Genomic DNA, 22,668 nt, shown 5'->3' with positions numbered 1-22,668 from the left:
GCATGTTTAAATGACTAATGTGTCCACTTGTTACGCGTGCACTGCTCGTATCCTGTGGCAGTGCTCGTTCTAAAAGCTTCGAAGACCATCTACACTCATGCGTGTGTTCAATTTATATATGCACAGGATGGACTTGCCGGCTAGCTGGTTGAGCATTTTAGAAGAAACAGCGCAACACAAGGACGACGCAAAAACATGCCACACCACGAAGCGCTGGTGTGGTTGATGCTTTTTTTCGTCCTTGTGTTTGCGCTGTTTCTTCTTCCACGATACACGCACACCACAGGTACGCGAAAGTTTAGGAGCATAAGTGGTTAACTCTGTTTTCCCCGTTTTCTCTCAGTGTCAATGGCACAGCGTGTTGCCCGGAATTGTGCACGCTTACCCCCATATGCAGAAATGCATCATAACTTGAAGCCCATGCTTGACTTGATCTAAACGACGCAAGTCGTGAACGCACCAAAAGAAAGGCAGTGAGCGTCTTGGGGGACGTTCGCACCAGGCGTCGTTTATATCAAGTCAAGCATGAGCTTTGTATTAAGATACATTTCTGAATACGGGGGCTAGACATCTGCTTCTTCCAGAAAATGTCGAAGAAACGCCCGCCAAAACCAGGCACATTCGTAAACTTAACTAGGCAATACGAAGCTCCATAGAAAAAAAGAAGAGTGGTATTAAAAGCTTTCAGTATTTTTCTTTACTCCAAAATAGTTGCGCTCTCGTGGCTTAACTGTACAGAGATAGTGCAGCGTTAGCTAGAAAGCATGAATTTCCTAACTCCATGCCAAAATAAGCTTGTAAAATTATTTAGGTGCTAGAATCCAGGGTTTGTAGCGATCCTTGAAAATCCTTTATTTCTAAAATGCCATTTTCAAGGCATTGAAAACCCTTGAATTTTTAGAAGTACTGGAAAGTCCTTAAACTTTTACACTTGACTAGACTTAGCAGACATTGCCAAGCGCTTTTTTTTCCCTTCTGTGACACTCTTTCGCATGTCACAGAAAATTGTCTCTAGAGGTAATAGAAGGAAAGCGACATCCTTAAAGTTGAAATTACAAAGGCGCTGCAGATACCAGTTTTATGCACATGGAACCGGCGACAAATGTGCTTGGAGGAGCAGAAGCAGGAAGCTCAACAGTTGAGGCATTCGAAGAGAAGCCGTGAAGAGTATATTGAGAGCGACAGACACAATAAAAAGAAATTAGAAATGACTATTGCTTATTTGATGGTGAAAAAAGCTGAGACAACAGATGACATCACATACACTGTCAAACCAAACAGTATTCAAAAACTGCAAATGTTGCAGGTCCAAGTAGTTAATTGTGCTATTGCAGAAAAACTTGGAGCGCTTTCTTGAAATGCTTCCTTGTGTGCGTTTAGTGGTGGGCGGTGAAAGGCAAATTAGCAGTCTTTCAAATGTTTGAAATCACTGAAATGCGATTTGTTTTGTTTTCTTTTGTTTGCATTAAAGTTAACGGTGTTCTTGAACAAGTTATTGCCTGTCCAAACTACTACACACATTGCACGAGGTCCTTAAAGTTACTGTGTCGGGGCCTCGAAAGTCCTTGAAAACCATCGAATTTTTTTCTTCAATATTGCCACGAACCCAGTAGAACAACTGTCATGGAGTAAAAACCTTGGCTGAACAGGGGCTTATACGCAGAGCACAGGAAGACTAGAAATGCAGTAGTAGGCATGGAGGGCCCTGAAAAAAATGTGCCACATCCGCTCGTCTGCCTTATGTTTCTGCACCGACTGTCGCATTTTTAATAGAAGTGCACTTTCTGTTCTACTCCAATAAACGCAACATTACGAACTCCAGTGTGGGGCAGTCCTTCAGCCAGTGCAGAACTTTTTCTGTACATCCGAGTCAGCTCTGTCATTTTTCCAGCATTGTAGTACAAGATTTGTTAAACTGGTTTAGCAGAATATGAGCAGTATACTCTTAAATTAGCTGTTTATTTGTATGCACAAGTTCAGGTCCTCAGTTTGGTTGCATGACAAATTGCCATACCTCAATAGATACAAGAAACAATTTTATTACAGTTTAATAAAATCCAAACAGTAATAATCACAACAATATAATGACATACATTTCTTTGGTACGTATACAGCCCATGTCTTGGCAGTGTATAAATTCAACTATACACCGCAAGTACTGTGTCCTGACCACTATTATTCACATGTGTAAAACCATCACAGCAATTCAACAAATATCACAGTAATTAGTGACATACACTTTGTAACTGCTTTACATGAGCATAATGTATACAAATGGTCCCTGTGTACCTACACATGACTAGTGCCACCCGAGTACTATTACTCACAGGCGTAAAACCAACAAAGCAGTTCTTTAAAAAATATCACAGCGCTTAGTGACGTACATGCTGTAACTCCCTTGTAGAAACTTAATACAAACACGTGAGGACACAGAAAGCTAGCAGTGGGCATACATGGGAATACCACCGCCTCAATACTAATTCACAAGTGTAAAACCAACCAAGCAGTTCTTTAAAGAATATCACAATGCTTAGTGACATACATTTTCTAACTAGCTCATATAAGCTTTATACAAACATGAGAACATACACAAAGCTAGCGGTGCACCCGCATAGAAGTGCGGCCATCTGAACACGATTATTTGCAAGTGTAAGCTCAACAGAACAGTTCGTTATAGTGACCCACATTTTGTAACTGCCTTATACAAGCTTGGTGCAAGCACAAGAATGCAGAAAAATATAAATTAAAAACTTGCTCTATGTATACACAAACAGATCAACACAAATGGTAAACACCGCTTTGAAGACAAATGTGACTGTGGCAAAGCGCAGTGCTGTGCCGGTTGAAATCGCCACCCACAAAAGTATTGAGCAATGCTTAAACCACAGGCAATAAAGTGCTGAAAGACTGCGTCTCTAACGTAACTATTTTAATTCAAATTTCTTGAATATAGGGCTCGCTTGCAGATAAGGCATGTGATCCAACTGACCTGATTTTACACCTGCTACATGCAAAAAATGCACTCAGATATAACTGGTAATAATAATTATAAAAGGCATTTAAAAACTTGATAGTATGATGAAGATGCATGACTAGAAAAGTTCTGTCCCCCTCGTACTTGTTAAAAAGGTGTAAGTACGACACATGTTCTTTTTTTCCTCAATTTTTGCATTAATGGACAGCCGGGAACCTCGAACCGACACAAAAAAAAAAAGATACTGCTATGTTAATAGTGTTATGAATAATTTTTTGTGAAAGCTTTTTTACAGACAAGTTGCAGTCTCGTTTCTGGAGGTTGAGCTGTATCTTGCAAAATAACTTGAAAAGTGGTCACATGGGAGCATGACACTATATCATAATGTTAGTTTCAGTTGACTCTCTTGCCCTACAAGTCGCTGCTCACTGTGGCCAGTGATGCAACAGCAGTGTCTGTGTGATTTTCATCACACTTCTGTCCTATGCCAATCTTACCAGAGTTGGCGGCACATAGATACCCAAATTTCGATAGTGTTGCTTTCTCAGGTGGTTGCTTCTGATTTGCTCAATATCAGTTGGCACTTCAGCTGCATCAAACTTCTTTTTTACCTCTTCAACAACAACATCAACAACGATCTTATGACACCTGTGTTGTCCTTCTAGTTGCCTACAAAGACCAGTCAATCTAGCAACAACACTGACAGTCTCTACTATATTGTAATGGGGGAGAGGTGTGTCCCACCATGTGTTCAACATTGTTGTCACTATGTGGGCTGGCTGGGGAGGCAACAACTGTAATATGTTTGCATTTGCATATATTAAAGTGATGCTTGTACTGTGTTATAACACCTAACTTAGTCTTGCACTTGCTGCACAATAACACTGGCTCACTGTCGTGGTGAAAAGCTTTTGTATGTTGAGCAAATGAGTTGTATCCACTACAAAAAAAGTCAGTGATAGCACACATGTTGCTCTACCAGGCCTGGTGTGGTTCCTTCTGACACTGCTGCTGATGCTGACGCGCTGCTGCTTGCCTCGTACACTGTTGCAGCTGCAGTAGACATGGCAGTCTCTGTATCTATGGCTGCCGTGTCATCTGTCATGGTAACTTCCAAGTGGTATCGGGCTCACTTCTGCAACAGAGATGTTGTTTGCCCCTTGAGGGCTCTCATGATCAGGGCCAATAATTTCATGGGCATTGTCTCCTGCATCGAAGAACCAATAAGAACAGCATGAATTAATAAATATAGCTCTAAAAAGTACGGACATCAAGACTTAACCACAAGCTTTGCACATAAGTGACCGGGCTTAATGAATAATACTTGCAGGAGGAGTTACACAATTGTTTGTGTATATTACAGTAAAGCCTCATCAGAAGATATTCAAGAGGCACGGGAAACATGTCTCTCGAAACCAAAAATTTTGAGACACTGAGGAGCCCGACTAGATCACTTTATTATGCATCATCACTAAAGTATGTTTTGATATATCTGAAGGAATAAATGCTCAGGGTGGCTTAAAGGGCCCCTAAACCACTTCTCGACATTTTTTGAACATTTCAAGTAAACACGCGTATCAAAATCAGAATGCCGTCACGATCGACGAAGCCAAATGCCAGAGTGCGTAGCACTGCCGGAGCACCACAATATGAAGAAAATGACCCCGTGCGCCTCTCTGGACCTATCCTGCACCCCCCAGTTTGTCCTGACGTCACCAGGCTGTCTCTGATGATGTCACCAGTTTCCGGTGCTGTCGATTGGTCGAACGAAAGTGTACGACTGCCGGCAAGGCCTGCAAGCAAATACACACACTCCTTCTTCCTCGTCGCGTTGCGCGCGATGCCATTGTGGGCAGCCAATGGGGGCAAAGAACAGAAACGCCAACAGAAGGGTCTCCCTATGAGGCTCTTCAACACGAGTCACCATACAGTTCCGTTGTATTAGCGCCACCCCTCGCAGGACGACGGGCCAGTGCGGCAGCAACAGAGCTCGTTGGTGTTGGCCTGTCCCGTAACATTTGGAGGTGTACTAGGCAAGGAAAAGACGATACTGTCCATATGGCGTGTACCAGATGAAAGAGTAAAATGAGTGGGGACTACTTTTCGATAATCAAACACACGTAGCTCCACTATTACTGCACCGTTTCGAAAAATTCTCGTGGCTACCTGTTCATTGCCTTATTGTGTAGAACTGCAACACCGCAACTAAATTTCAACCTCGGTGGTTTAGGGGCCCTTTATAGAAGACATTCACAGCTTTTTAGTGACTGTAGATTGTGTTAGCTTCCTTCCCAACTTCTGGAATTTAAACACTTCACTTTGCAAGCCTTGTTGCTCGCTGTACCTTTGAGGTGCTCTTAGACGCTCGTCAGCTTCAACTGCCGACACTTTCTGCCCTGCACTGTCCTCGTTACCCTCCTTTTCTGGTTCATGCTAAAAGAGACATGCGCGATTGACTTGTGTAAGGATTGCGTGATCTTTACGCCCTTCGGAGCACACAAGGTGCACAAAGTGAATGTGTCTGGGTTGTGTCCCTTCGAAGTAGTGAATACTTAAAAAGTCACCCTTAGTAACAAAGGTGTCTCTTGTATACAGTATTGTTAACGTGGCAAACATCGGAAAACCAACCAAACCATTTTCAGATGTCTCTTACAACCAAGTGCATCTTGTAATGAGATTCTACTGTACTGAATATTTTTCAACTATGGATCATCTGCATGTACATATAGTCACAAATACATGTTGTGTGGAATGGCGAATCGGGAAACAGTTCGTACTCTTACTTTTTGTCGCTAACATAAGCAGCTGATAACAATATGATAAAAAAGCAGGCAATGAGGCTAGAATGGAACATAATCCTTCAGCTCTAAACAGTTTTTTGGGCCCACATCATTCCCTCATATGACATAAGGAAACAACTTGATTGCAGTAATGGCTGCATGTGATCTGAGTTGATTGAAACAAACTATACGTAAGGTTGTCCTGTATGTAATTTTATCAGAGTGCTTTTTAGATGTCCTGCTGGTGATCCTGGCTGCGCGATGCTTCTCATGCTTTTTGGCACGATTCCTTTTTTTCCACTCCACTTTTTTTCAGATTTTCTCCCCTTTCCCTTCCCCCTTGAGTAAAATAGCACACTTGAAGTATCAAATCTGTTGAACTAACGTGTGTATCAAACCTGTTAACATGTGTGCTTCTCTGTGGTCTGTGTTGTATTTTTGCGCTGCACAATTAAATTCAAGATGAAAGATGGAACGTCCCTGCCTTTAGTTTAATTGTGTGTGTGTGTATGTGTGTGTATGTCTCTCTCATGTTTTGAAATATATGTACATTCAGGAGTGCCTGCATGCCCTTCTCTCCTGCTCCAGTGACGAAAAGGAGAGCCTGTTTATGTACCATAGTAAAAAATTCAAAGGTTTTCGCTGTGCCCATTACATCCCTTATCATATGGATCTGTCACAATACAGAGTAGCAGTGGTCCATAATACTAGCCCATCCCAACATAATTATAAATTAACACATACCGACATGCTGTGAAACAGCTGTTGCAAAGCCGCTGGTGAAGGCAATTTCCGCAGCACTGCAGTGGTACAGCCGAGTTCCACCTGTATAGTGCCAAATCCATATGCGCGTTAGCAACTCAGTAGTTGCTGATGGTTTCATAAGCTTTACACTACACAATAAAGTAATCTAGACAACTTTGTTGGAACAAATGCACATAATTAGGACACCACTTACACTAACACGATTAATTGCCCCCAATCTCTCACTCACTAAGGGATAATACTACTGAAACATCGGTGGAGAGCTCAGATTAACACAGCCCATAAAGGACAAGCGTTCTTTGAGGAAAACAGCTATAACAGCGGTTAGTTTTCTTGATCATTTTATGTGGTAGCTTTGATTTAAATGTCATGCAGTACTATAAAATACGAAGTGCTGCATTTCTAGCACCAGAAGGCGTCGTCAGGCTCATGGTACAACAGATTTTTGCACTGTTTGTCAGTGAGCCGACACATACAAAGAAAACCGAATTCACACATTCATATACAGTGTCAAGTGCACTTCTCCTTCTGAAAACGCAGCCACCAGTTCCAATGTTGCTGAAAGGAAAGGTTATATAAAGTGCCAGACTGCATGGAACTGCCACTTATGACTGTAAATGTATGGTCTGCTGATTGCAGAGGTAGTCACATGCTATTTCTAGTCTCTTTTAGAAGCATTACTAAAGAATAAATTAAAATCTATTCATAAGTCACAAATTTCATGCATCCACAGTTTGGCTAAATAACCTGTGAGAAAAAGACATGTTTACCTGGAATAGCAACCTTTTTTCCTGCTGCGAAACTTTCCTTCGAATTAATGAAATAACTTTACAGCGTCATAATGCGTTTCTCGCAACTACTTGCCGGCAGTGGCGAGTTAGTGTTTATATCCAACTCATTGGGCGACAATACTGCCAAACACAAATGCTTCACGAACACGAGAACACGTCCCTCGCAGAGAATAGCAACCATATATGCCTCTGTGAGACATGATCGCACCTTTGTGGTCAAAATGTACATTAGAACGACATCACCATCTCATTAAAAAAAAAAAGCCTCCGTACAAGGCAGCCGCCAACTGCATAATGTGAAATTGCAACTGTTGTCCACTTACTGGTGGCCTGTGTTTGAGTCACTTTTGGCAGTTGACTGGGTGCTGAGAAATGCACGTCCTGGGTTGTCCCTGCAAAACATACAGGGTTACGTCAAATGTGGAAAATATATATATGCCGGCATTTCATCAGTCGCAAAACAAACGAGTAAACTAATAAACAACTGTAATGTAAACAGAGTACACATCATAAGATAGGCTGTCAACTGCTAATGCATTACGCAAAAAACCTAATGCATAGGAAAGACTATATGTATACACACGAAGCTGACACACAATTTAATTCGCTCTAGGTTTTTCCGTGCAGTATATTCAAGTTATTATGTCTCGTGGTTAGAGCAAAATTAGTGTAAATTACGAACTAAATTATCTACCCTGGAAACTTTTCTTCAATATGCACCTGTGCGCGCTTCGAACGAGTAGCGTTGTAAAATTTACGTACATGGCATTTAACATAGTTACTGAACACGGATTTCCTTTGCCCTGTGTCGTGTACAGTGAGCTACATATATCTGCCCCCCCCCCCCTTTTTTGTACTAGCCATACTGCGTGCCACTGCACCTATACGCACGTCAATAAACCTCACGACACAGAAATAAAAAAAGCGCCAATCACCCATGCCTGCATGTTGTAGTTGGCCTAACCTAACCAAGCATGGGCTGTTGCTTTTTATAGTAAACACAGGCACCGTGCTCATTGCAAGTATGTATCATGTCGCTAAGCAAATATGCAATTTCATTGTACCACTATTTTTTTATCACATGGATATATCTGTTGAGAGGCAAGACAAAAAGCAGTCACTTCTCAGAACTAATCAGCTTTCTTAAAACACATTTTTAACTTTTCAATGACACTTGCTGCAATGTGTTTGTCTCCAGAGAGCATACTTGATTTGACTTTCCAATCAGAGACATTACATAAATATACCATGTTAAGATGACTGCCTGGAGCACGTGAGAATTTTCATCTTCGTGTAACATACTGTATCTTGATTTTGTTGACATTTGGTCAAATGGTACACCCAATATACCCACATACTAGTTTTCTTGTCCAAATAACATGCCAATGTATTTTGATTTTTTGGCATTGGCTCCTCTGCACTACGTGAAGTCGCGCTGCACTGGCTCTTTCACATCCTCGTGTCCTTGCAGCTGCCTTCTTGCGTTATATAAAGCGGGTGCCTGAAAAATATCGTATGCAAAAGTCAACACAAGGGCATGGTGCAAAACAACAAGACAGTCAAGGCCATGGCAATAAAAAAGTCTTAGCTCTCAGTCTTCCTAGTGAAATGCATGCAAAACATCCAAATGACTGCAACAGTCAACTGCTAAACTAACTTCAATTTTTAGATTTACGCAAAAAAAAAACAAATAAACCACAGTTCATCCTTGTTTTTCATGAATGTTAGAATACTCCTGCTAATGAATAGAATATTGGTCATTTTCAGACGTCATAGGTCTGTCATGAGTCTGGTGTATCGCAAACACCACTTGTGACACATCCTAAGCACGTGCCCAGTGTGCCCCCCCCCCCCCCCCCCCCGCACCATCCCTGGTTGTGCCACTGCTGAAGCCATAATTTGAGAATTATAGCTGCAAACATGATGCTTAGTAGGGATGAAAATATTGTCCTTCAGCTCAATGGATATATGGATGTGCCTATAAAAAAGGGCAACAAGGCTTGTTATGGCAAGCTTACCCACATTTCAATACTAACAAGTTCACTGCGGCCTGCATCTAAGCTTACTAAAAGGTATGAACTTATTTTCATGCATGAAGTGCGCAGTGGAGTTCATTTTTGACAGACCCGACTACTGCTGCAGTTTGAAATCTAGCATTTTAGATTCTTGTAGGCATGTAAAAGTTGCAGTTAAACCGCAGTTATTAGTTTATTACACCAACCTATTGTTCTGTGTACGACAGACTGGTAACACGGAATTAAAGCAACATTTTATTTTGATATTTTATTTCTCTACTAAAAATATTCAAGCGATAAACACATCTTGATCTGCCATGCTATAGCAAAATGCACACATTACGCTTGTAACCCCCAGAGGAAGGCTGATTTAGCTGTTCATATGACATAACTCTGACACGCCAACTCATATTAGCAAATGCACAGGCATGTCCAAAACAATAAGCGTATGCAAAGCGCCCCTGCAATTGTAATTCCACACAGCAGCCGTTATATTCGATGCCGATGCGTAACTAGCTGCTCGACAATTCACCGAGTTCGTAGACCATAAGCATCCTTTCAGTTTCGCACCGTGCACGAAAACCGCAACAGGAGACAAAACCAGACCATTAATCACACCATTTCAACATGAGCAAAAACAGTTCAGTCTTAGGGATAAACACTGTGAGAGCGATTTAGTGCGCGACGGCGACGAGCGACGGCTTCGAGCGACAAAACGGGCCGTCGCTTGAACAGATGACTCGGTTCTGGAAATCTAGAAATCGTCGCTCGTCGCCCAGAAGTGCTATGAGCGACTAGCCAATAGCGCGAAGCCGGAACTGGACGTACATACATCGCTCAAATACTACCGATTGTCGCGCGGAACGAGCAAATGATTCAATTTTTATACGTGCAAGGATAAGAACGTACTGCAAGACCTCCGGAAATATTTTATGCTACTTTTTATAGTAAAATACATCAACTTAAATTACTAAAGCACGCGTCACGCGTGACTGCAACCCTCATGCCGGCAACACCGGGGAGGCGTCGCTCAAAATCGTCGCTCGCAAGGAGTACGACTTGTAGGCGACGAGCGAACGCGACAGCCATCTCCGTCGCGTCGCTTGTAGCTGCCGCGCGCAAGATCGCTTATATGGGGTTTATACTTTTTTCAGCATAAAACATGGATTCCTCATGCGTTTTCAGTAAGTTCAAGATAACGCGCCCAACTGACCTCTTGCAGCATGCAGCTGAATGCCTGCGGCAAAGTTTCTAACTAGCACTGGTGCTGCACGTAACTTCAGTGGTCGCAGATTCCCTCTGCGCGAGACACCGTCAAGCGCGCGGTTTATTTATAAAAAAAAAGCATGCTGCCAGCAAAATGACGCCTTCTGTTATGTGATTCCTTAGTTCAACAGCGTTCCGTACACAGTAGACTGCCAAACTGAATAAATTCAAACACACAAAACGCACGCTAATCACGCTCCGCATAGGCTCGGAATCACGGGCTGGTGAACTAACCATTTTAAGCGTCCTCTCGCCTGGCGTCTTATTGAACATACCACAGTTCTGGCAGCGTTTGCGATTTTTAAAGCTCTTACAGACAACGGCAAAGTGATAAAATCACATGCAGTTATCGCGACGACTGGCTTTTTAGATTGACATCGAGAGACAGCGCGTACGCCTAGTCCTTTGTCAATCGCGTCGGCTAAGCGCAGCGACGACTTCCTGGCGATAGCATGACATACGGAGAATGTGCACCTCAGTTAGAATTCACTTACCGTGGAGGATTTGTTGTTATATCCAAGGCATGACGAACGACTGTCGTGTTTTCGTGGCGACGCGAGATGGCCGACACACGATCTCCCACGGCTGGCCTTTGCTCGCTGGACGGATCATCTTTCTCCAGGGCTGTGTTGTTCCGCGATCTTGAGCGCGCGCGCGCGCGGTGGAGCCACTCCGAGTGAAAAAGTAGAGCGCTCGCTACGCGTTCCTTTGAACTGCGGCGGCCTGTTCTCTTAGAAGCAAAACGATGTGTTCTTTGCTCAGCGTGCATGAATGATACATTGCCATGTTCGGGGCCAGCCACCTAAGGTTGAAGCAGAAGATTACGCTACGTTTTGTTTTCTATTGCCGCAAGAGTCTCTCTTTTCTATTGTCGCAAGAGTCTTTTCACTCCCTCTCTCTGAAGGGGAGAGTGAAAAGCGCATTTCACTCTCTCCTTGGTGACAGAGTGAACAATGCATTTCACTCTCCTCGACATTTTGCGAGAGTAAAACGACACTTTGAAGAGTGAACCGGCAGTTTCACTCCTGCGATACCCTTCCTAGTTTTTAGAGTGTGGCAAAGTAGTTACCAGTAATGAAATAAAAAATATTTCGCAAGTGCCACAAGTGGGCAGCTGGATAAACATCGTGACAGTATCAGTGTTACAGGATGACCGCGCCACTCGAGACATGCACCAGATAAAAACTTATGTTACCAAACTTGTGCCATGTTTAGGAGTAATACCTCTTAAATTAACCTTTAAGTTGATCGACGAATGAAAGTAGAGTATGGTAATGCTTGTTTCTCAGAACGGCACATGCATTAATGTAGTCGAACACTCCCAACTGGCGCGACATATATAAAACATGCCCGGCAGGCGCGTCACGGACATCGAGTTGCGACGCTATAGATCATGACCCGGCTTGTCTTCATACTGCCTGCACAACACTTGCGATCATTCAAGACCTGCACTTTGAGTGTCTGCCACAATCTCCTTTCTCATCAGATGTCACCACCCAGTGGTTATTGCATGTTTGAACACCTCAAATAGGCACTTAAGCAGAGAAGTTCGATCAGGTTAAGAGGTATTATGAGCGACGCATGGATAATTGCACAGCAAAAAAATAAATAAATAAATAAACCGAACTGTTTTTATAAATTTTATTTTTCGCCCGTTCTTCGCGGTAGGCGGCCGGACTTTCTCCACTTGTGGCACGTATTGTGGTACGCGTTGGTGGCCGACGCCTAGATAAACACATGCTCTCGCACGAGAGCTTGGGGTTTACATGCCATGGTCGATGGCGGCGCGGTGTCACGTGACGTTTGTGGGGCGCGAATACAGTCGCCTTCAGTACGGGTTGTCTCACCGGCGCCAGTTGTTGGAGGAGCTCCAAGACCGTGCACGGTGGCTTTGACATACGCGACATTTGTTTGATAAGTACCCGACATTGGAACTGCGGCTGGTTCTGCAGTTTCTCGTTTGTCGGCGCCGCCATGCAGTGCCCTTTTAACCACGGGTGCAGGAGTTGCAGCTCGTATTGAGCGTGGCTGTATGTTGCCAAAGCCCGCAGCGCGTTTCTTATGTGCGTTGCAGACAACACTTGACCATCACGGTGTACGCCATTTTGTCTAGCCGGCTCACAACAGCTTCGCATAGGCCGACTTCCGCACTGCGTGGAATATGCATGAGTTGGAAGAGAATGGTCGAATGAAAATATCAATTATCCGGAAAGTACGAACGGAGAACGAATTACGGGTACATGAAGCTGTAGTGTAGCCATCGTCCTCATGCTGTCGTCGTCGCACCGTCGTGGTTCCGTTGTCCATACCAACAAAATGTCCCGTTTTCAATTATCTCCGGAATGTTGTAAATGGGTATGAAGAAGGGCTATTGGTTCTGTTTACCGTCGTTAGAGAAATTTTTGTACACATTTCTGTACGTCGGGAACATCTAGATCCTTCACGTGGATGCTTGGAGCAATTTGATGGCCCGTCCTGTGCAGTGCAGAGACAAGCAGAAAGGTTCTTTAACGAAAACTTGGAAGTACAGAGTACAGTAAGGTGTAGTACAGTACAATGCAGTATAGTACAGTACAGGAGAGGACGGCGCTCTGCAGGGAAACCGGAGCGCACAGTACTCTGCACTCGTTTCGCTGCAAACTCAGTTTACGGGTGCAATTTCGTAACTTACGACTGGGGGAACTGTTCTCGGAGGTATCGCAGGCATGCGACCTACGCCATTGTATACACCTGAACGATTCACGTATAGGTCTTATGGTCTAGTTTATGACGCATTGCTGGTGGCTCCAGTGTCGTCATGTTGTGCTTCGATGGTCCTTTGTGCCTTCATGAGCCCGATAGTTTACTGGTGCTGGAGAATTGCGTGCTGTATTCGCATTTCAGAACCTTGTTACATCTCGGCTCAGAAAACAATTGTCTTTATATTGGAACGACAGAAAGCTGAGCTAGTTGGTAAGCATTTATTATGCAAAAGAAGAGTTGAGGACTCGTTTCCTGTCTTGATATATTCTATACAATATTTTGATTTTCAGACAATGAAAGTGAGTTGAGCAGACCATGTCTTGCGCAGAGTATGAATAGGTGGTCTACGTACTAGAGCGACGGAATGAGTACCATGACACGGAAAAGCCAGTCAATGACGGCAGAGGATTTGGTCATGTGTGTTGAGATTAGGAAATGGGCAAGAATACGTTGGAGTTAGCGGACGCAAGCCAGAGGCCTTCGAACAGCAGTAGGCGTAAATTAGGCTGGTGACGAGGGAATTCGTGGTTTTCTTTTCGAAGTTCTATCATATACGAGATCATCATCATCATCATCATCATCATCATCATCATCATCATCATCATCATCATCATCATCATCATCATCATCATCATCAGCCTGGTTACATGCATTCACTGCAGGGCAAACGCCTCTCCTATACTTCTCCAACTACCCCGGTCATGCACTAATTGTGGCCATGTTGTCTCTGCAAACTTCTTAATCTCATCCACCCACCTAACTTTCTGCCGCCCCCTGCTAAGCTTCCCTTCCCTTGGAATCCAGTCCGTAACCCTTAATGACCATCGGTTATCTTCCCTCCTCATTACATGTCCTGCCTATGCCCATTTATTTTTCTTTATTTCATCTAAGACGTCATTAACTCGCGTTTGTTCCCTCACCCAATCTGCTCTTTTCTTATCCCTTAACGTTACACATATAATTCTTCTTTCCATAGCTCGTTGCATCGTGCTCAATTTAAGCAGAACCCTTTTCGTAAGCGTCCAGGTTTCTGCCCCGTAAGTGAGTACTGGTAAGACACAGCTGTTATACACTTTTCTCTTGAGGGATAATGGCAACCTGCTGCTCATGATCTGAGAACGCATGCCAAACGCACTGCAGCCCATTCTTACTCTTCTGATTATTTCAGTTTCATGATCCGGATCCGCGGTCACTACCTGTCCTAAGTAGATGTATTCCCTTACCACTTCCAGCGCCTCGCTACCTATCGTAAATTGCTGCTCTCTTCCGAGACTGTTAAACAATACTTTAGTTTTCTGCAGATTAATTTTTAGACCCACCCTTCAGCTTTGCCTCTCCAAGTCAGTGAGCATGCATTGCAATTGGTCCCTTGAGTTACTAAGCAAGGCAATATCATCAGCGAATCGCAAATTACTAAGCACGAGATGGTCCTCTTCAAGTCACTGCTCTAAAAGGAGCGCACTCGCCCTGCTTGGATTACCTTACCTTCACTGTTGTTATGGGCCAGGACTAAATCCGCTTGGGCACATCAATGAACGTTTTCCTTCGGTCATAAGGAGAGAGAAGGAGAGAGAGAGGTAAGGGCTATACCTTTAGGCTGCTTTAGGCTGTGTATGTTAGACCCGGTCACATTGTGTCTATTGTCGTGCCATAGTTATACGAGTATAGCACTGGCCTTTTCCGATTGATGGTTAAACGATCCCCGTCGTTTAGACTTTAGGCATTTCTTGTTTTTGTCATTGTTTCTTTTTTTATTTTGTGCTGCAGGAGGCGTTGCTTTACGATTGTGAGTTCAGCTAATGCAGAAAATATGCTGAGCTTCCTAGTGGCAACGTAAGTGGACCGTACTTTATTAAGTATGCGACAACAGGCTGCTGCCACGCATTCACCTCAATATGCAGCATGAAAGCCACTTCGACGCTGCTTTCTGGCGTAGTTGAGCAGAGTACAGTAAAAAAAAAATAGTCGAGCGAGAGAAAAATTAGAGGAACCATGGTCACATCCGGGAACGGGCTTCATGATCGACGCAATTTTTATCTTTCCAAAGTTCACGACAGCTCCGTGAGTTCTTGCTCTTATGTGAGCTTTATCAAAGTGCCGAAATAGGAAGTTGGTTACCGTGACTATAAGACCGTTCTAACTAGTGTACAAGAGGTGTGGTTCAGCACTTATATACGGTAGCATATGTTGTCGCTGGGATACGAAGGGTTAACGTGCAATCGAACGTAATTACGTGAGCTTTTTTTGCATTCCGCGGCCGGAAATCAAATCTGCGTCCTCGTGCTTAGCAGCTCAAGGCCGTAGCCACCAGCGGTGGGTTCAGAGACCGCGTTTGATTGATAGCGGCAACAAAACATATTGCTGGCATACAGGGCAGATATGAAAGCTTGTCTGAGAGATATAGTCGCCTTTAATAAGAAAAAGAGGAAAGAAAGACGCTGTTAGCCTACCAACAGTGATGTAACAGTGACCCATGTTAAAGGAATATATGGCGCAATGAATAAAAATAAGAACAACAATTAAAGCGACCTAGTCTCGCATTGTCGCATGTAGTTGTAGTAGCAGCAAGCAGCAGTAGTAGCAGCATGCAGCGACAGTAGTAGCATGCTGCAACATGTACTTCTTGCTGGGAGTGATGGACTACCTTAAGAAAGAATGAAAAACAAAAAGAAATGGTGAACTCGCATCGCGCAGGAAGTCTGGTAGCACTCACTAATTATCGTCACCTTGAATCCACTAGCTCAAGACAGCATGGCGGTCAAGGCGGAGGCCAGACAGTCTGAGCAAGGGCTCCAAGGTGTGTCGTGTGCCTGGACAAGCCCACAACGGGTGGTGGCAATAACCGGTGTCGTGTGCCACACTCGTACAGTTCGGGCAGGTGGCGTCGTCATTGATTAAGCCCTTCCACTTGCAGCTGGCAGCTGGGATGAGGGCAACCCCCGCCCATATCGTTCTCAGTGAAACTTTCCCTTTGCGAAGTTGAGCGGCGGTAAACATGCACACGGTGGGGTAAGTGCATGCAATTCACGTCAGAGGGTTTCTTTTTTTCTTGGGAGGGGGGGGGGGGGAGTGACTAGGAAGATGGCACACGAGTGCGCCACAAGAGATCTTGGTGGATGCGTGTCCTTAGTGTTGTCGTGTTCTTTGTTATCTGACACGGAATTTAATGCACTCGCAAATGCACAAGCAGCAACGTGCGTCAGTAGCAGCACAAGCATACATCAGTATAGTTGCAATATGCAGCACCAGTTGTAGCATGCAGCGGCGTGCAGCGGCGGCGTACTGCAAATGAACGTATAAAACACGGAAATTTTTAGCATGTGGGCACAAGTGCGGCCGATTTCCTGAACTACAGAAGAATGCGCTGAACTTTTCCACACCTGGTAATGCTGTCTCGTCGGTAGAAGATATCACGGAAATACTGCAGGGGCGCCCCAGAGGGCGCATGAAAAAGGTACCGATAAAGCTTTCTGCATGCAAATAAAAAGCTAAATTAGGGACAGGACAGGGAGAGAAAACAATGTAAGACTTAGTTCGCTGCGTCGAGTAAAATGAAGCATGGATTGACAAACACCGTTTGAAGTTAATAAGCTCGAATATGCAAAAAAAGATTGGTTAGTGTTCTTTAAATGAAAATTAACAGCCGAATGAGGCGCAGTCACGTGTGCCAGTGAGAAAAGGACATGCGTAGCTAGGAATGGGCCTAGAATAGAGAAACGGTGTCCAAAGGTAACATGCTATATAAGCTAAATGTACTAGGTAAATAGAAAGGAAAAAAAGCAATATGGCCAGGCGTGTGTTAAGATAAATATTGTGTCTCACAAAAAGAAACAGAGGAAGCATTTGTTGAAATAATCGACTCCAATGGAAACTTGTCGATGAGAGAACGAAGTTTGATCTTGCCGCACATGCTTCCAACTAGGTCTTCCTTTTTTAATCTCATTTATACGTGGACGCACTCAAAACTCAACGTTACCAAAATGAAGTTTTGTTTTCATTGGTCATGGATAACGACGTTGCGGTATATCTCACAGAAAAGGAACTTATGTACTGTGTGATATTGCTAAAGTAAATAACAAGCTATGTGTACTTGCAGTGCGAGGGCAACATAAACGAACGGTTGTAGTTTGTCTTAAAATTCCAAATTATGGGGCCATTGACCTGTAGATTGGTGAAGTAGTTACCAGTTATGTAATAAAAAAAATATTTCGTAAATGCCACAAATGTGAAGCTGGATAAGCGTCGTGACAGTATCAGTGTTATAGGATGACCACGCAACTCGAGACATGCACCAGATAAAAACTTATGTTACCAAACTTGTGCCATGTTTAGGAGTAATACCTCTTAAATTTGCCCTTAAGTAGATCGACGAATGAAAGTAGAGTATGGTAATGCTTGTTTCTCAGAACGGCACATGCATTAATGTAGTCGAACATTCCCAACTGGCGCGACATATGTAAAACATGCCCGGCAGGCGCCTCACGGACATCGAGTTGCGACGCTATAGATCATGACACGGCTTGTCTTCATACTGCCTGCACAACACTTGCGATCATTCAAGACCTGCACTTTGAGTGTCTGCCACAATCTCCTTACTCATCAGATGTCACTACCCAGTGGTTATTGCATGTTTGAACACCTCAAATAGGCACTTCAGCAGAGAAGTTCGATCAGGTTGAGAGGTATTATGAGCGACGCATGGATAATTGCACAGCAAAAAAATAAAAAAAAATAAACCGAAATGTTTTTTAAAATTTTATTTTTCTCCGTTCTTCGCGGTCGGCGGCCGGACTTTCTCCGCTTGTGGCACGTATTGTGGTACGCGTTGGTGGCCGACGCCTAGATACACACATGCTCTCGCGTGAGAGCTTGGGCTTTACATGTCATGGTCGATGGCGGCGCGGTGTCACGTGACGTTTGTGGGGCGCGAATACAACAGTCGCCTTCAGTACGGGTTGTAACACCGGCGCCAGTTGTCAGAGGAGCTCCAAGACCGTGCACGGTGGCTTTGACAGACGCGAAATCAGATAATAAGTACCAGACATTGGAACTGCGGTTGGCTCTGCAGTTTCTTGTTTGTCGGCGCCGCCATGCAGTGCCCCTTCAACCACGGGTGCAGGAGTTGCAGCTCGTATTGAACGTGGCTGTATGTTGCCAAAGCCGGCAGCGCGTTTCTTATGTGCGTTGCAGACAGCACTGGACCATCACGGTGTACGCCGTTTTGTCTAGCCGGCTCACAACAGCTTCGCATAGGCCGACTTCCGCACTGTGTAGAATATGCAGGATTTGGAAGAAAATGGTCGGATGAAAATCTTAATTATCCGGAAAATACGAACGGAGAACGAATTACCGGTACGTGAAGCTGGAGGGAAGCCATCGTCCTCATGCTGTCATCGTCGCACCGTCGTGGTTCCGTTGTCCATTCCAATAAAATTTCCAGTTTTCAATTTTCTCTGGAATATTGTAAATGGGTATGAAGAAGGGCTATTGGTTCTGTTTATCGTCGTTAGAGAAATTTAGTACATATTTCTGTACGTCAGGAACATCTAGATCCTTCACGTGGACGCTCGGAGCAATTTGATGGCCCATCCTGTGCAGTGCAGAGATAAGCAGAAAGGCTCTTTAACGAAAACTGGAAAGTACAGAGTACAGTAAGGTGTAGTACAGTACAATGCAGTATAGTACAGTACAGGAGAGGACAGCGCTCTGCAGAAAAACCGGAGCGCACAGTACTCTGCACTCGTTTCGCTGCAAACTCAGTTTTCGGATGCAATTTCGTAACTTACGACTGGGGGAACTGTTCTCGGAGGTATCACAGGCATACGATCTACGCCATTGTATATACCTGAACGAATCACGTATAGGTCTTATGGTCTAGTTTATAACCCATTGCTGGTGGCTCCAGTGTCGTCAGGTTGTGCTTCGATGGTCCACTGTGCCTTCATGAGCCCAATAGTTTACTGGTGCTGGAGAACTGCGTGCTGTATTCGCATTTCAGAACCTTGTTACATCTCGGCTCAGAAAACAATTGTCTTTATATTGGAACGACAGAAAGCTGAGCTAGTTGGTAAGCATTCATTATGCAAAAGAAGAGTTGAGGACTCGTTTCCTGTCTTTATATATTCTATACAATATTTTGATTTTCAGACAATGAAAGTGAGTTGAGCAGACCATGTCTTGCGCAGAGTATGAATAGGTGGTCTACGTACTAGAGCGACGGAATGAGTACCATGACACGGAAAAGCCAGTCGATGACGGCAGAGGATTTGGTCATGTGTGTTAAGATTAGGAAATGGGCAAGAATACGTTGGAGTTAGCGGACGCAAGACAGAGGCCTTCGAACAGCAGTAGGCGTAAATTAGGCTGGTGACGAGGGAATTCGTGGTTTTCTTTTCGAAGTTCTATCATATACGAGATCATCATCATCATCATCATCATCATCATCATCATCATCATCATCATCATCATCATCATCAGCCTGGTTACTTGCATTCACTGCAGGGCAAACGCCTCTCCTATACTTCTCCAACTACCCCGGTCATGCACTAATTGTGACCATGTTGTCCCTGCAAACTTCTTAATCTATTCCGCCCACCTAACTTTCTGCCGCCCCCTGCTAAGCTTCCCTTCCCTTGGTATCCAGTCCGTAACCCTTAATGACCATCGGTTATCTTCCCTCCTCATTACATGTCCTGCCTATGCCCATTTATTTTTCTTTATTTCATCTAAGACGTCATTAACTCGCGTTTGTTCCCTCACCCAATCTGCTCTTTTCTTATCCCTTAACGTTACACATATCATTCTTCTTTCCACAGCTCGTTGCATCGTCCTCAATTTAAGCAGAACCCTTTTCGTAAGCGTCCAGGTTTCTGCCCCGTAAGTGAGTACTGGTAAGACACAGCTGTTATACACTTTTCTCTTGAGGGATAATGGCAACCTGCTGCTCATGATCTGAGAACGCATGCCAAACGCACCGCAGCCCATTCTTACTCTTCTGATTATTTCAGTTTCATGATCCGGATCCGCGGTCACTACCTGTCCTAAGTAGATGTATTCCCTTACCACTTCCAGCGCCTCGCTACCTATCGTAAATTGCTGCTCTCTTCCGAGACTGTTAAACAATACTTTAGTTTTCTGCAGATTAATTTTTAGACCCACCCTTCAGCTTTGCCTCTCCAGGTCAGTGAGCATGCATTGCAATTGGTCCCTTGAGTTACTAAGCAAGGCAATATCATCAGCGAATCGCAAATTACTAAGCACGAGATGGTCCTCTTCAAGTCATTGCTCTAAAAGGAGCGCACTTGCGCTGCTTGGATTACCCTACCTTCACTGTTGTTATGGGCCAGGACTAAATCCGCTTGGGCACATCAATGAACATTTTCCTTCGGTCATAAGGAGAGAGAAGGAGAGAGAGAGGTAAGGGCTATACCTTTAGGCTGCTTTAGGCTGTGTATGTTAGACCCGGTCACATTGTGTCTATTGTCGTGCCATAGTTATACGAGTATAGCACTGGCCTTTTCCGATTGATGGTTAAACGATCCCCGTCGTTTAGACTTTAGGCATTTCTTGTTTTTGTCATTGTTTCTTTTTTTATTTTGTGCTGCAGGAGGCGTTGCTTTACGATTGTGAGTTCAGCTAATGCAGAAAATATGCTGAGCTTCCTAGTGGCAACGTAAGTGGACCCTACTTCATTAAGTATGCGACAACAGGCTGCTGCCACGCATTCACCTCAATATGCAGCATGAAAGCCACTTCGACGCTGCTTTCTGGCGTAGTTGAGCAGAGTACAGTAAAAAAAAAATAGTCGAGCGAGAGAAAAATTAGAGGAACCATGGTCACATCCGGGAACGGGCTTCATGATCGACGCAATTTTTATCTTTCCAAAGTTCACGACAGCTCCGTGAGTTCTTGCTCTTATGTGAGCTTTATCAAAGTGCCGAAATAGGAAGTTGGTTACCGTGACTATAAGACCGTTCTAACTAGTGTACAAGAGGTGTGGTTCAGCACTTATATACGGTAGCATATGTTGTCGCTGGGATACGAAGGGTTAACGTGCAATCGAACGTAATTACGTGAGCTTCTTTTGCATTCCGCGGCCGGAAATCAAATCTGCGTCCTCGTGCTTAGCAGCTCAAGGCCGTAGCCACCAGCGGTGGGTTCAGAGACCGCGTTTGATTGATAGCGGCAACAAAACATATTGATGGCATACAGGGCAGATATGAAAGCTTGTCTGAGAGATATAGTCGCCTTTAATAAGAAAAAGAGGAAAGAAAGACGCTGTTAGCCTACCAACAGTGATGTAACAGTGACCCATGTTAAAGGAATATATGGCGCAATGAATAAAAATAAGAACAACAATTAAAGCGACCTAGTCTCGCATTGTCGCATGTAGTTGTAGTAGCAGCAAGCAGCAGTAGTAGCAGCATGCAGCGACAGTAGTAGCATGCTGCAACATGTACTTCTTGCTGGGAGTGATGGACTACCTTAAGAAAGAATGAAAAACAAAAAGAAATGGTGAACTCGCATCGCGCAGGAAGTCTGGTAGCACTCACTAATTATCGTCACCTTGAATCCACTAGCTCAAGACAGCATGGCGGTCAAGGCGGAGGCCAGACAGTCTGAGCAAGGGCTCCAAGGTGTGTCGTGTGCCTGGACAAGCCCACAACGGGTGGTGGCAATAACCGGTGTCGTGTGCCACACTCGTACAGTTCGGGCAGGTGGCGTCGTCATTGATTAAGCCCTTCCACTTGCAGCTGGCAGCTGGGATGAGGGCAACCCCCGCCCATATCGTTCTCAGTGAAACTTTCCCTTTGCGAAGTTGAGCGGCGGTAAACATGCACACGGTGGGGTAAGTGCATGCAATTCACGTCAGAGGGTTTCTTTTTTTCTTGGGAGGGGGGGGGGGGGGGGGGGGAGTGACTAGGAAGATGGCACACGAGTGCGCCACAAGAGATCTTGGTGGATGCGTGTCCTTAGTGTTGTCGTGTTCTTTGTTATCTGACACGGAATTTAATGCACTCGCAAATGCACAAGCAGCAACGTGCGTCAGTAGCAGCACAAGCATACATCAGTATAGTTGCAATATGCAGCACCAGTTGTAGCATGCAGCGGCGTGCAGCGGCGGCGTACTGCAAATGAACGTATAAAACACGGAAATTTTTAGCATGTGGGCACAAGTGCGGCCGATTTCCTGAACTACAGAAGGATGCGCTGAACTTTTCCACACCTGGTAATGCTGTCTCGTCGGTAGAAGATATCACGGAAATACTGCAGGGGCGCCCCAGAGGGCGCATGAAAAAGGTACCGATAAAGCTTTCTGCATGCAAATAAAAAGC

General features: G+C 44.4%; 1 protein-coding gene across 2 annotated transcripts; it reads right to left on the bottom strand.

Annotated features, from left to right (window-relative positions):
- Positions 1 to 2,023: 2,023 nt before the first annotated feature.
- Positions 2,024 to 11,172, bottom strand: LOC140213746 (uncharacterized). Of its 2 annotated transcripts, none has more exons than XR_011890672.1 (5): positions 11,086 to 11,172; positions 8,665 to 8,811; positions 7,634 to 7,702; positions 6,499 to 6,579; positions 2,024 to 4,181 (listed from the first exon to the last, which is right to left on the bottom strand). XR_011890672.1 is itself a non-coding variant. In XM_072285036.1 (5 exons), exons 2-5 carry the CDS (start codon positions 8,715 to 8,717, stop codon positions 4,069 to 4,071), a joined length of 312 nt encoding a protein of 103 aa, XP_072141137.1. In that variant the 5' UTR covers positions 8,718 to 8,811; positions 11,086 to 11,172; the 3' UTR covers positions 2,024 to 4,068. The 2 variants fall into 2 exon arrangements, 1 of the variants encoding a protein (XP_072141137.1); XM_072285036.1 differs by having other exon boundaries at positions 8,669 to 8,811.
- Between the last annotated feature and the right edge of the window lie 11,496 nt (positions 11,173 to 22,668).

Source organism: Dermacentor andersoni, chromosome 10 (assembly GCF_023375885.2).
Source record: "Dermacentor andersoni chromosome 10, qqDerAnde1_hic_scaffold, whole genome shotgun sequence".
In the NCBI taxonomy this organism is placed as follows: domain Eukaryota; kingdom Metazoa; phylum Arthropoda; class Arachnida; order Ixodida; family Ixodidae; genus Dermacentor; species Dermacentor andersoni.
Note: the sequence above shows the minus strand (reverse complement) of the source record. Positions and strands in the feature narration are given on the sequence as shown.